The 12,566-nt window shown below is 40.7% G+C and overlaps 1 protein-coding gene across 1 annotated transcript; it reads right to left on the bottom strand.

Moving 5' to 3' along the window:
• Nucleotides 1-3,193: 3,193 nt before the first annotated feature.
• Nucleotides 3,194-11,954, bottom strand: ttll1 (tubulin tyrosine ligase-like family, member 1). The gene is made up of 10 exons (XM_083935414.1): nucleotides 11,834-11,954; nucleotides 11,593-11,720; nucleotides 10,624-10,832; nucleotides 10,347-10,527; nucleotides 9,939-10,076; nucleotides 9,362-9,470; nucleotides 8,731-8,874; nucleotides 6,989-7,075; nucleotides 5,158-5,321; nucleotides 3,194-3,731 (listed from the first exon to the last, which is right to left on the bottom strand). The coding sequence occupies exons 2-10, from the start codon at nucleotides 11,703-11,705 to the stop codon at nucleotides 3,602-3,604; spliced, it is 1,275 nt and encodes a 424-aa protein (XP_083791540.1). The 5' UTR covers nucleotides 11,706-11,720; nucleotides 11,834-11,954; the 3' UTR covers nucleotides 3,194-3,601.
• Between the last annotated feature and the right edge of the window lie 612 nt (nucleotides 11,955-12,566).

The raw sequence follows: 12,566 nt of genomic DNA, 5'->3' as shown, positions 1-12,566 counted from the left end.
CCCATTACAGAATAGCACTTTATATACTGCTGTGTAGCTTCATCTACAACCATATATAATATCTCATTTGTTGATAATAGTGTATTAATAATCTGAATCTGTGAAGTAACAAGTAACTAAATTTATCAAATAAATGTAGTGGAGTTTAAGTATAAAGTAGCACAACATTGAATGAATCAAGTAAAGTACAAGTAAATTTGTACTTAAGTACAGAACTTTTTTGTTTTTACACTCCTTACTGTGTTATACCTACACTCCACTACATTACAGAGAGAAATTTTATACCTCACTCCATAATTTTTTGACATCACTTTATTAAATATGATGCATTGATACAACAAATTACTGCATTGTTAATAATTTTCCAATAATATGATATATGATTATATAAAGTCCACATAAGTATAGATCTAGTATATGGTATGGATTGTAGATCTAGCGTCGAAACCGCTTGATGGATGTATCACCACCACCTGTATCTGAGGTTTTGTTTTGTTTTTTTGTAACAGGATTGTTTCATCTCGTCCTAAAGCCTAACTAACAACAATATTATAATATATGATGATCTAACTTCCACATATATATATAGATCTAGTATCTGGTATTGATTGTAGATCTAGTGAATAGAGACACAAAGCAGACAACACAAAGAAACAAGCACTTTAGTCCTTATAGGTAGCAGCATACATTACTTAAAGGAATCTAGCATATTATGTATGTCTACATGTATTAATGTGATGTGTGTTTTGCTGTTCTTATTTAACACATTGTTTATTTGTCTGTTTTAAGAACAAACAACAGTGTTGACATGGCAACAAAGTATTAAACTGAATTCCTGTAAGACTTGTACTTGTAATAGTTTATTTCTACATTGTAACATTGCTACATCATTTAAAGATGGTATCTGAAGGAGAGTAGGCTATTCTATACTTAAAGACAAGATGACAAAAATAACTTATGTTGCCTAAATATGACATCAGACTCATTCAACATAACATGGAATGGTGTCTAGTAATTGAGTTAAGTTTGTTTAAGCAATAGAGGCACCCCAGCTGTCCCATGATACTAAAGATTTAAGTGTCAGGCATGTGTCAAAACCTTTATTTTGAAAGCACCTAACTTCCACTAGTGCAATATCTAAGACTGGTTAGCTTCACGGAGGTTAACTTCATGCAAACTGTGGAGAGGCGCGGCTGTCTGACATCACATCCCTCGAATCGCTGTTCTGGTTACTTTATGCTGAGGCACCCGAGGCACTGGTTCTCACTATGAGGTCTGGGGCCCACCAGAGGCCCTCAGAGAGGCTTCTAGGGGTCATCTGTAATCTGATCAAAGATATCTCTCTTACTCTCTCTCTCTCTCTCTCTCTCTCTCTCTCTCTCTCTCTCTCTCTCTCTCTCTCTCTCTCTCTCTCTCTCTCTCTCTCTCTCTCTCTCTCTCTCTCTCTCTCTCTCTCTCTCTCTCTCTCTCTCTCTCTCTCTCTCTCTCTCTCTCTCTCTCTCTCTCTCTCTCTCTCTCTCTCTCTCTCTGTATAACAATATATCTAAACTATTGTTGCTTCATCATGTTAAGTTAGAGAGGACTGTCTGCAAATTAGAACAAATATTTCCCTGACTGGAACTTAAACACTTGGGGGGATTGTCTCCACACAGCTCTCCCAGTTTGTTCCCTAACCCGTCAAATACCGACACAAAAACACATTTTCCCAATCAAAAACGAACATTATTTATTGTCAAGGCAGCACCAATATGGATATTTTATTGAAAGGTAGACACAAACTAAAAAGGAAACGATGCATTTCTCATACAGATAGATCTCAGTACTTCAAAGCTAAGAACAGAAAAACTTTGTGTCATGTAAACGACATAAGCTGCACAGTTTATAACCACAGTAAAAGGAAACCAGCAGTGAGAACCTAGCCTCCGTTGGCCCGGTTCCTTATTTGACTGCCAGACGCACCTCAGAGTAATTCATCTCTCAGTAAATTTGGTCTCTAGCACAGGATGATGTGTTTGTTTTCCCGCCCTGCAGAGAGGGAATTGGTTAGAGTTCACACACCAACACGTCTATTCTGCATGTAGTAACCAGCCCCAGTAGGAGGCAACAAGGTGGTGGTGGTGGTGGAGGGATGTCAAACTTTCAATGTCAAGGAACGGTGCCATGCGGAGGCTTACTTTACTGCAAGTAACAGCAGGAACATAAAGGTCATTTGGGCTTTTGAAGGATTGACCTCTGATTAATCTAAACTCCAGACTGATTAGATTCCTCAAAGGCTATAGGGCCCCTTACCACGAGAAGAAAAACAATTATATTACATCAAGTAATCAACAGAGAATGTTCCCCCTGTTTATTTCACATCAAGAGTAGGACTAAACAGTGTTGATTTAGCACCAACAACTTGATTTGATCACAATCTGCTTACAGAAATTTTTTCTTTCGCCACCTTTCTTTCATCCATTCTCAGAAGCCGCCCCTTGTTTAAAAGTGAATGAAGTGATTATTATGATAATCTTGATCGTGTACTTTACCTTTGATTAATGGGCGAGCATACTGACCCTCCTCTTTTCTTTAAAATCATCCTAATCATTACTAATGAAGTGATACATTCTTCCCAAGTGTCTCTAAAAGCTAAAGCTGCATGTGAAACTTCAGTGTATCAAAAAGGGTAGATGTTAACTCATCATAGGTGTTTCAATTTTTCAGTAGTTGCAGGAAATAAACAGCTCGCAGCTACGAATACGTACATTCCTAACACATTAAGATTTTAGATGTGCGGCAGATATGAACTCAAAATGCGACATATCTATTTAATATTCAAGCAAAAGTAAAGGAATAAAGTGCAAAAGGCTTCAGCACTAAATACAATCAATCTTAATGACCCCCCCCCCTTCCCGCATATGTATACTTATAATAATCATATATAAAAACAACATAATTAAACTCTATTTAGGGGTCTTTACACATTTAGTACTGTTAAGTCTGTCAATATATTACATCTTTATAGCCTCTATATTAGTTAGATGTCTTGTCACTCAAAGCACATCATCTCACAGAGCTCCTTCTTTTTAGCACCTGTGTGGTTTCTCAAGTTATAGTGTCCCGACTCAGTAATCATGCATAGTTCAGGTTCTTGTAATCCTCCTTGTTCACACTGGATTAATATGCATTAATCCTGTTGATGTATATAACATATAACTTTCTTTTTATTCCAGGAATTGACATGTTACCACCTTGAGCCATCCAAGGAGAGGGATCTTCTTTCTACCAAGGTTTCACCCACTTTGTTCTTTGTTTCATTAAGGTTTTTGGGATGTGTTTTCCTTATCTTCATGGGGAGCTTGGACTGGGGTGGAACCGCTGTTGCTGCCACTGTAGTTAGTCATTCAGGCCATTAAACTCTCCAAATATGACCACCGTGTTGATTTCCTCCCCCGCCCCCGGCAGTAGGGTTGTTGCCCCCTGTGAACTCAGTCAGTGACGTGCGGAGACAGGGAGCAGTCCTCCAATGGATAGCTGGGATATAAAATAAAAGTCCCCTGTGCCCCACTCGTTGGTCCTTGTAATAATGTACAGAATGTCATTGACAGTCAACAATATCACCTCACTTCCAGGTGGCGGCAACGGGGCGAATGCCGGCACTCCCCTTGGTGCCCTTTGACCCCAGGGACTGACCCGAGCGGCTCCTCAGGTCACGCTCTGCATTCTCGCTCTGCGCCTGCTCCTCGTCGTACCTGGTGACACACAGAGGAAAAATGTAGTTCATAAATACATGGAGTGGAAACCCCTGTCTGCCCCTGCTCTTTGCACTTACATGAACAATGGATTATGTAAACAAGGTGCTTTACTCAAACAATACCTCCCTACTACACACTAAGCCCACATGACCCGCCAGATCTAACGCTCTCTACTCTATACCCCGTCAGCTCCCTTCGATAGCTCAGTTGGTAGAGCGGAGGACTGTAGTGGCAAAACCAGGCATCCTTAGGTCGCTGGTTCAAATCCGGCTCGAAGGAGTGACCTTTAACTAACTCAACCCGTTGACACCTTCAGTCTAGTCCACAGTCATATTGCACAACAGCAGTTCCAAACATGATTCTAACGGTTCTTAATGCAGAGATTGTGTACACTAAATGATTAGATAAGTATGTGATTAATAAAGAAAATACATATTGTGCTCCAGTGGCAGACTCAGATTGTCTTAACTGCAGGGGCCAAATGTAGGGCAGTCTATGGCACTGCATCACATTTTCACAAGGCCACCCTAAAGGGCATTTCATCATGTTTTCACCATTTCTCAGGAACCATAGAGGGCACTTCACAACATGTTTGCTCTTTTGTAAGGGCATCCCCGGGGGCACTTCATCACAGTTTCTCTACTTCAAGGGCACGCTTAAAAGCACTTCATCATGTTCTTCTCCATTTTTACAGGCACCAGAGAGGGCACTTCATCAAGTTTTCTCCACTGAAAGGGCACCTGAGAGAGCACTTCATCATGTTTTCTCCGATAGAGGGGCACCCTAAAGGGCACTTCATCATGTTTTCTCCATTTAACAGGAACCCTAGGGGTCACTTCATCATGTTTTCTCCATTTTACAGGAACTATAGAGGCCACTTCAAAATGTTTCCTCTATTGGAAGGGCAACCTAGAGAGAACTTCACCATGTGAGAACATGGTGAAGATCTCTCTACTAAAAGGACACCCTAGAGGGCACTTCATCATGTTTTCTCAATTTTACAGGCCACAGAGAGTGCCGTTCTACCCCATTCTTAACACATCAATGAGGATTGTGTGTGAAATCACAAACCTAAGTCACTCCGATTCCAACTCAGATCTACAAAAGTGCCTCCTTCGAGCCGGATTTGAACCAGCGACCTAAGGATATCTAGGGTGACCTCAGTCTCAGGTGCATTTACTACAGTCCTCCGCTCTACCAACTGAGCTATCGAAGGGCACACAGTCACAAAAATAATCTGAAAAAATTCTACTTTTGACAGTTGTCTGACCCTTTGAAATATGGACAAAGTGCCACTTTTTTCAAGACACGGCACAGTTGGCCTTTGTCGCAACTTGTCCTTTGAAGTTGGCTTAGTGTGTCCTAGCCTTTAGAGGTTGCTGAGTTTGTCTGAATGTGAGAGGTAGATTTTTCAGTCACTCACAGAACTTGATAGTTGCCCAGGGCCTCTCGGGGCGGGCTGCGATTCCAGCGACAGTCTGGGATGTCCCCGTTGGGTGTGACGATGTTGAGGGTGTCGTTGATGAGGTTGTATTTCAGGATGCGGTCGTTGGCTGTGCTGGAGGTCAGTGAGGGAGAGGCATTGACCTGCGAACAACAAAGAAAGTGACATTAACATTTGAAGAGAAGTTAAGATCGTATCAGGCATGAGCACATTGTTTCCTTTCTTCCAATCCCCATATAGACGCTCTTCTGCTAACAAGGGGCTATAACAGCTGATACATCCAAACAAAAGGAATGAGTGCTTTAATATCAACATACACACTAAATTCCTTGAGTAGATAAAATAGTTCAGCTTCTCAGTCTTTGGTACGCATTACCTTTTAACGAGAGTTGGCTGCTTGCAGTATTAAATGCAGGAATAATGAACGAAGGAAAGCTTTCCTGACTAGGTTTGTGGCGCACGTTTATTTCAGTCACTCACTGAGGACCGTCTATGTCCTACAACCAACTTCATGTCGCCCAAAATAGATCAAATTGGTGTCCGTTAACATAAATAGTCCACACCCAGCCTGGAAACCCAGCAACTCATTGTAAGGCTGTCAAAATGAGTGCAGTAAAATATGACAGCCACATGACGAGCACAATATTGAGAATGTAAAAAACATGATACAATGATTACAGAGGTTTCCATGGCTTTTTAATTATAAAGCAAGTCGAGGTTCAGGAAATGCACACAGTCTGTATTCAGAAACAGAGCCTTCAAATGAGCCGTCAGGGCTCACTGTGATGTCACAGCTACACTATATTTAGGTAGAAAGTGCTGATACAGTGCTGTTACAGCCATTACCCGGCTGCAATGATGGTGCAGAGACACTCAGTGTATTTATTTACATGCCGAGGGAACTCCCTCGTTGTTTTTGCCGTTGTTGCTTCCTGGTTTATTCTATTTCCAGGTCAACGGGAGTTATAACCTACGGAGCATGTGCAGTCGTGTAACCCGATATTACCCGGATAAGCGGTTTACATTCACGAATATCCCGGTTACTAAAGGAGTTATCCAGGTCTGTTAACCGGGGTATGAAGACTCCAATTTTACCTGGGATACAACGTTATGGTGTTTGAGAAACCGGAGTTTTGCCTTAATCCGAATATAATCAGGTTTTTAAACTGCATGTAAGTGCACTTACCGAGGCGCAACACCTGGAAATGCTGGCCAATCAGAGCAGACTGGGCTTTTTTAGGAGGGGTTTTAAAGAGACAGAGGCTAAAATGTAGCGTTTCAGACCGAGGGTGAATATAGGTTTATTCAGACAGACGTATGAGAAAAACAATGTGTTTTTTGAAGGTTAAACCATGTGAACATGTCTTGGTGGTAACCCGGAATACAAAAGTGACCCTTAAATGAGTATAATATGGGACCTCTAAGTTAAAGAATAGCGAGCAAACAGCCTGTATCAGCCTGTATTACTTGGTGCAAACAAAAACAGCAATGTGTTTCAGACGAAATAATGTGGGTTAAAGACACACCTTCAGCACACATTTGAATACAGAGAACACACACGCACACGCACGCGCACGCGCACACGCACACGGACACACACACACACACACACAAAGATCTACCTCAAGGGCATTTAAAGTTGCTTAACACTTAAGGAAAAGGAACGTGGAGTCACTGTGTAAGCATGTTAAGTGTCTTTAGGCAACAGGAACAAGGAGAAGAAAAACAAGATTTTTTTTCTTTAGTAAATTAAGTGTGTGTGTGTGAAGGTGTGTATGCATGCAATAGCTCCTCCTGTTAAATGACTCACCTCGATAAGCCATGGCTTGAGCTTGTCATCAATAATGATGTCATACCCGTAACACTCAAAACAGTGCTTGTCATTGTTCATCACAGGCTGAGGAGAGAGAGAGAACACAGAGACTGAATAAGGAAGAGGAATTGACCTACACTGTGGATGAATAATGATGTTGGGGACATTTTAATGCAATAGAGCATGATTCAGCCGGGAGGAATATTAGCAAATAGAGTAAAAATATATCAGAGAGCATGACTATTAGTACACAAAGTAGCCTGTGTGTTGAGGCCTGAGAGGGGAAGTGAGTCAGATCACTTCGTAGAAAAAGGGAAGTATGCATTAAGTTGACTGCAGTGTTTTGCTAAAAACAAATAACACACTACTCCTGGGTGGTGTAGTGGTGTGTGTACTGTATCTGGCAGCAGCACAACAGATGTGATGGAATACAAATATGTACTCCACTACTGAACTTAGTACAATTTTGAGGTACTTGTACTTTACTGTAGTATTTCCATTTTGTGTAACTTATAGATTGACTCCACTTTACTTCAGAAAGAAATATTGTATAGAAAGCTTCTTAATACGCTGTTACAGATTAAAGCATAAAGAAAGAACTTTACAAATGGTATAGTAGTAACATTTTAGTAATATTTATGAAGAACATACCACTGTGTAAAGCGCCTTGTGTGTACTTGAGTACAGAGTGTAGTATTTTTACTTTTGACACTTTTTAAGTACATTTTACCATGAAAGCACTGAGTATTTTGATTTTGTGGTGTATGTGTTATTAGTACACACAGTACACAGTACTATACATAGTAAATAATGCGACTATAATCAACCTTTATAATAATGAATCAATGTGAAAACATTTTTTCACAAGTCAGAGACCCATATACAATTATGATGGCAGGTTAATTAATCCTAGTTTATAAATTGGAGCATTTTATAATTGTTTTTTTTTTTTACACTACTGTAGCCGTTTGTCTACTATATCATCTACATCTACAATCCTCCGCTCTACCAACTGAGCTATCGAAGGGACACGTGTGACATGGTGTCTGGAGAAGTGGCCGGTGTGGTTGTACGGAGACGGTAAAGTTATATGTGAAAAATATATCTTTTGTGAGGAAACGATTAAGCAGGCAGTCAACTTTTATACTGGTTAAGATACTTAAAAGTCACTCCTTCGAGCCGGATTTGAACCAGCGACCTAAGGATGCCTGATATAACCACTACAGTCCTCCGCTCTACCAACTGAGCTATCGAAGGTGATAACAATAATAATGTGGTGAAAAAAATCGAACTTGTTGTGACCCAAGACAATGAATACGTGATACGGCTGATTTTGGGCTGAACAACATCTGTATAGGGATTCATTCACTTTGCTGCAGGGTGGTCCAGCAGTGGGAGTGTCCCTCGTGGCCCATTTTTGAGGTACGTGTTGTGTTCTTTAAACCCCCGATGCAGCACAAGTAGACTATATGTTTCACTTAGGCTATTGTTATCTGTCAGATCGTTGTTATGATCTCGATTTTTCCGATCCCACTTGAAGGCAGCTTCATTTCACAGGAGAAATGAAGAAAGACAGAAAAGAGACGGAGGAACTGAGGGAAAGTGCAGCGGTTACACAAACCTTATTTGAAATGCCATAATTTGCTCACATTTCCTAAAATTCTTATAATACTGTGCTGTCAGTTAGCATGTAGGAGAAATGATCACATATTTTGGAGACAAAGAAAATGTGAACTTACAGCCACGGCCTTCAGTGACTGCACCACGATCCAGTGGATCTGGTCAAACAGTCGGCTGGTCACCTCCTTCCCTCTGGTGCTCTCTAGGTACAAACGGAGGTTACTGACCGTCCACTTGCCTCCATGGACGTGGTTGTAGTCATCCTGCAATAAAAAGGTACAAAGTCCAACTGAAGTGGTTCAAAAACATGTGCAGATCAGCTTTGACAGAATATTATCACATGAAATTCATCAGTCAGTGTCTTTGGATGTAGTATCATTTTTATAACTTTATGAATGTAACCAACAGAACACCTAAAAATATAATCTGCGTCTATTTAAAGAGGCACTCAGATTACACACATGAACATCAGTATATTCTCATGATGGGGAGACTTCTGGGGCTCTGTATTTGGCTTCAGAAAAGCGCATGTTTATCACCACAACCATTTAGGTAGGCTCTAATGACTGTAAGTTGCATTATGGGAAATGCAGGGTCTGGTGATTTTGAAGCCTGACCTATAGTTGGGACTTAAAGTCAGCATATCGTGGCCACAGCTGCTTTGTGAGAACTTTATACACTTAACTCACACTTAACACTTTGTTCTAATACCAATCCCTAATGGCCACACCGGACAAAATACAGACTTACCCCGTGTTTTTGGATGGCCACATTAGTGAGGTGAACAAACATGTTGTCCAGTTCACTGGTGCTGGGTGTGTACTTGACTGTGCAGAACCGACAGAAGCCGAGCTTGTACCTGAGGATCAAACCACAGTGAGGGTGTCAATCAGGGATGTAACAAATATTGCTGATACAATCGTTTTGTTTATTATATGTCTGAATATAGTGGAAAATGCCTATTACAACTCCTCAGAGCTGCTGTCTTCAAATCTGACCAACAGTCCAAAACCGAAACATATTATTTTTGCTTTCATACATAAAAAAAAGAAAAAAGCACTGAAGTCTCAATTATCGATAGTGGCTATGTTATTTTCTGTCCACCAATTAATCAACAAATCAACTATTTGTTGCAGCTTTAGACTCAATAAACTCAATAGTTCAAAAAGTTACACAAAAGGTCCCATACATGCCGTTTTTCAGGTTCATATATGTATTTTGGGTGCGTACTAGAGCAGGCGTTGATGTAGAAAAAAAATACTACTCACTTTTAAATGGTGGTAGTATCTTACATTAAAAAAAACAAACGTATAAATTCAGGGCTTACATGTAGCATTTTAGAGGCCGATATGTTGTCACCAGAACGTAGAGACGCAGGTCGAACTTCTTCCCTCCTATCAGCAGAGGATTGTCGATGTACAGGGAGATGACGTAGGCCTCCTTGCCGCTAGATGCTGCAACAAACCTGGGTGCAAAAACCAAGAACCCAAACATCAGCAAATCACATAACTCTGTCAAGAAAGACCAGTTTTAGATGTTTATCTGGGAACCAAATGCCCATTGAATAGACACAGGTTATCATGTGCAATTACATTGAAAATATTTCACTATTGATGCTCTTTGGTTCATTTTTACCAAAAGAGAAAGAAGGAAGAGAATGTACGGCACCATGTTAATCTATGTAAAGAGTAACCTCCTCACAGGAAGTGTTACGATGACGCCTACGGTAACTCACGTGGAGGTGCGGCTGTCTCTGGACCACTTTTTGATCTGGGACAGTTTGTTGATGAGGAAGATGCCTTTGCCCTGAGCTTTCCCACAGGGCTTCATGATCCAAGTGCTGGACGGGTTCTTGCGGTACTCCTCCACAAATAGATTATAGTCGGCGGGGAGCATGAACGTCACAGGGACAAAATCTTCACAAAGCACAGAAGCAAATAGTTTAAAAAAAGAAGTTCAGTATTGGGAGGAACAAAATAAGAGTGTTAACATTTCTACACTCTAATAGATACCTAAATAAATGTATTTCCCATTCTCGTCCTTCTCTGCCAGCGGACTGCTTTCCTTCTCCAGCTCCTTGCGGTAGCGTTTGATGTTCTTGATCATCAGGTCCTTCCTGGTCAGCTCGTAGTGGTTGGGGAAGTGGTTAACCATCTGCTCATCTGACAGGCGGTAGCCGGTGTCCACGCTGAACACATTTCTGATAGTCTGGATGCTCATCCTACATGTGGGTACAAATAAACCTGCATTATCTGTGCTGATCTGAAGAAGTCTAGAGCCTAGGAATTAGCTTGGTTATGGAATTATCACTCATTAATTGACATAAACTGAATCAACATGTACTCCATTTGCAGCGGTTGAAAATCACAGAGTACAGAGTAGATTATGTACTTCACTCGTTACTTTGGAGATTTATATTTTGCATATGAAACATGAAATACAATGCATTTTAAAATATTAAACCAGTGTTTTTGCAATCGTTGGCTTGTGTGACACAATAAAGCGGTGTGTAGTTGGGGCTCTTTGTCACATTTCAGATGTTTGTGAGTTGTTATGATTTTCATCAAAGAGACAACATTTCAGATGGTGACATTAGTGACGGTTCAAGGCCCAAAGAGGTGAAATGATTGGTGTATATCTTCCACTACTGCCTATAAACGCTGTTTGCAGAGTATAGTGATCCAAGGATTAAAGAAGATGGTGTTAGGTGGAAGTATATGTGTGGTGTTATAAGAAGTAGTATTTAATCATAGTTGTATTCAGTCTATATACAAAATACAATACGAATAAACATTATATGCAATATACAATTTAGAATACAAGAAAGTATATACAGTAAAGATACAGGCAGAAGTGTATTCCTTTTATATGCATACCCTACATTCTTATCAATTTGAGCTACCATCCAGAAATAAAAGTAATAGCATTAAAAATCACTGCTGTCATCCTTAATAATAGCTTTAGAAAGGGTGCAAACCTACCAGTAGAAATTCCAGTCGTCGGTTTCTGTGACCTGCACCCATTCCCTCTTCTCAAAGTTGTTGATGAGCACTGATTTCTCAATATCTGTCACCCACTTCACCTTACCGGCCATGGTGCCAGCCTCCCACTATGGTGGAGCAAAAAAACAACAACAGGTAAACAGAGCCAAGATAAGTGAGTAAAATGCACCGAAACACATGCATGATGCAACCACCGTGCACCAAAGCAGTCATCCCCTACCTGCAAATCAATGTCAGGAAACAGCCAGTCATCAGCATCAGCTAGCCGGGCTGGTGTGTTAGCAGGCTGCTGAACCCTCCCAGGACTGCTGCTGCAGAGGCTGCGGAGGCTGCAGGGCGGACATCACCCAGTCACTGATGCAGTATCACCAACACCAACACTGCTCACTCCAGCTAACAACACATAACTGCTTCCATGTTCGCGTAGTTGACATTAGCTACATTTATTGACCTCGGCGGCGTCGTGAAGCTGGAAAACAGGGATGAAACGCCCAACGGTCAAACTACTCTTCACAATAAAAGTCTTTTGAAACGTAACGTTAATAATATATATGCGACACGCTTACGATGCGAGTTAATTACTATATTAAATGGGGTTTTTTTTAAAGCAAGAATTGTCAAAAACGCTAAACGACGTCGCTAAGGGCTTGGTCCTTCCGGAAGAATAACCTAGCAACGGAGGACGCGGTGACGTCACTGCAGGACGTCGTAACCACAGAGTTCCAGCAGGGGTCAGTGTTGGACTGTATGTGCAGTTTAAACTGGATTTAACATTATATACACACATAATATACCTACAATATTTTCCATACATTATTAAGACATCAAACTAAATTATTATTATTATTTTTTAAAGATTAAGAACAAGGGTATGCCATTCATTATCTTCAACACTTGGAGGTAAAGACATTTTGCTGCCTGTCTTTATCCTGTTTTTATTTTTTATTGGAAAA

This window comes from Echiichthys vipera, assembly GCF_963691815.1.
Source record: "Echiichthys vipera genome assembly, chromosome: 20".
Taxonomy (NCBI): Eukaryota; Metazoa; Chordata; class Actinopteri; order Perciformes; family Trachinidae; genus Echiichthys; species Echiichthys vipera.
Note: the sequence above shows the minus strand (reverse complement) of the source record. Positions and strands in the feature narration are given on the sequence as shown.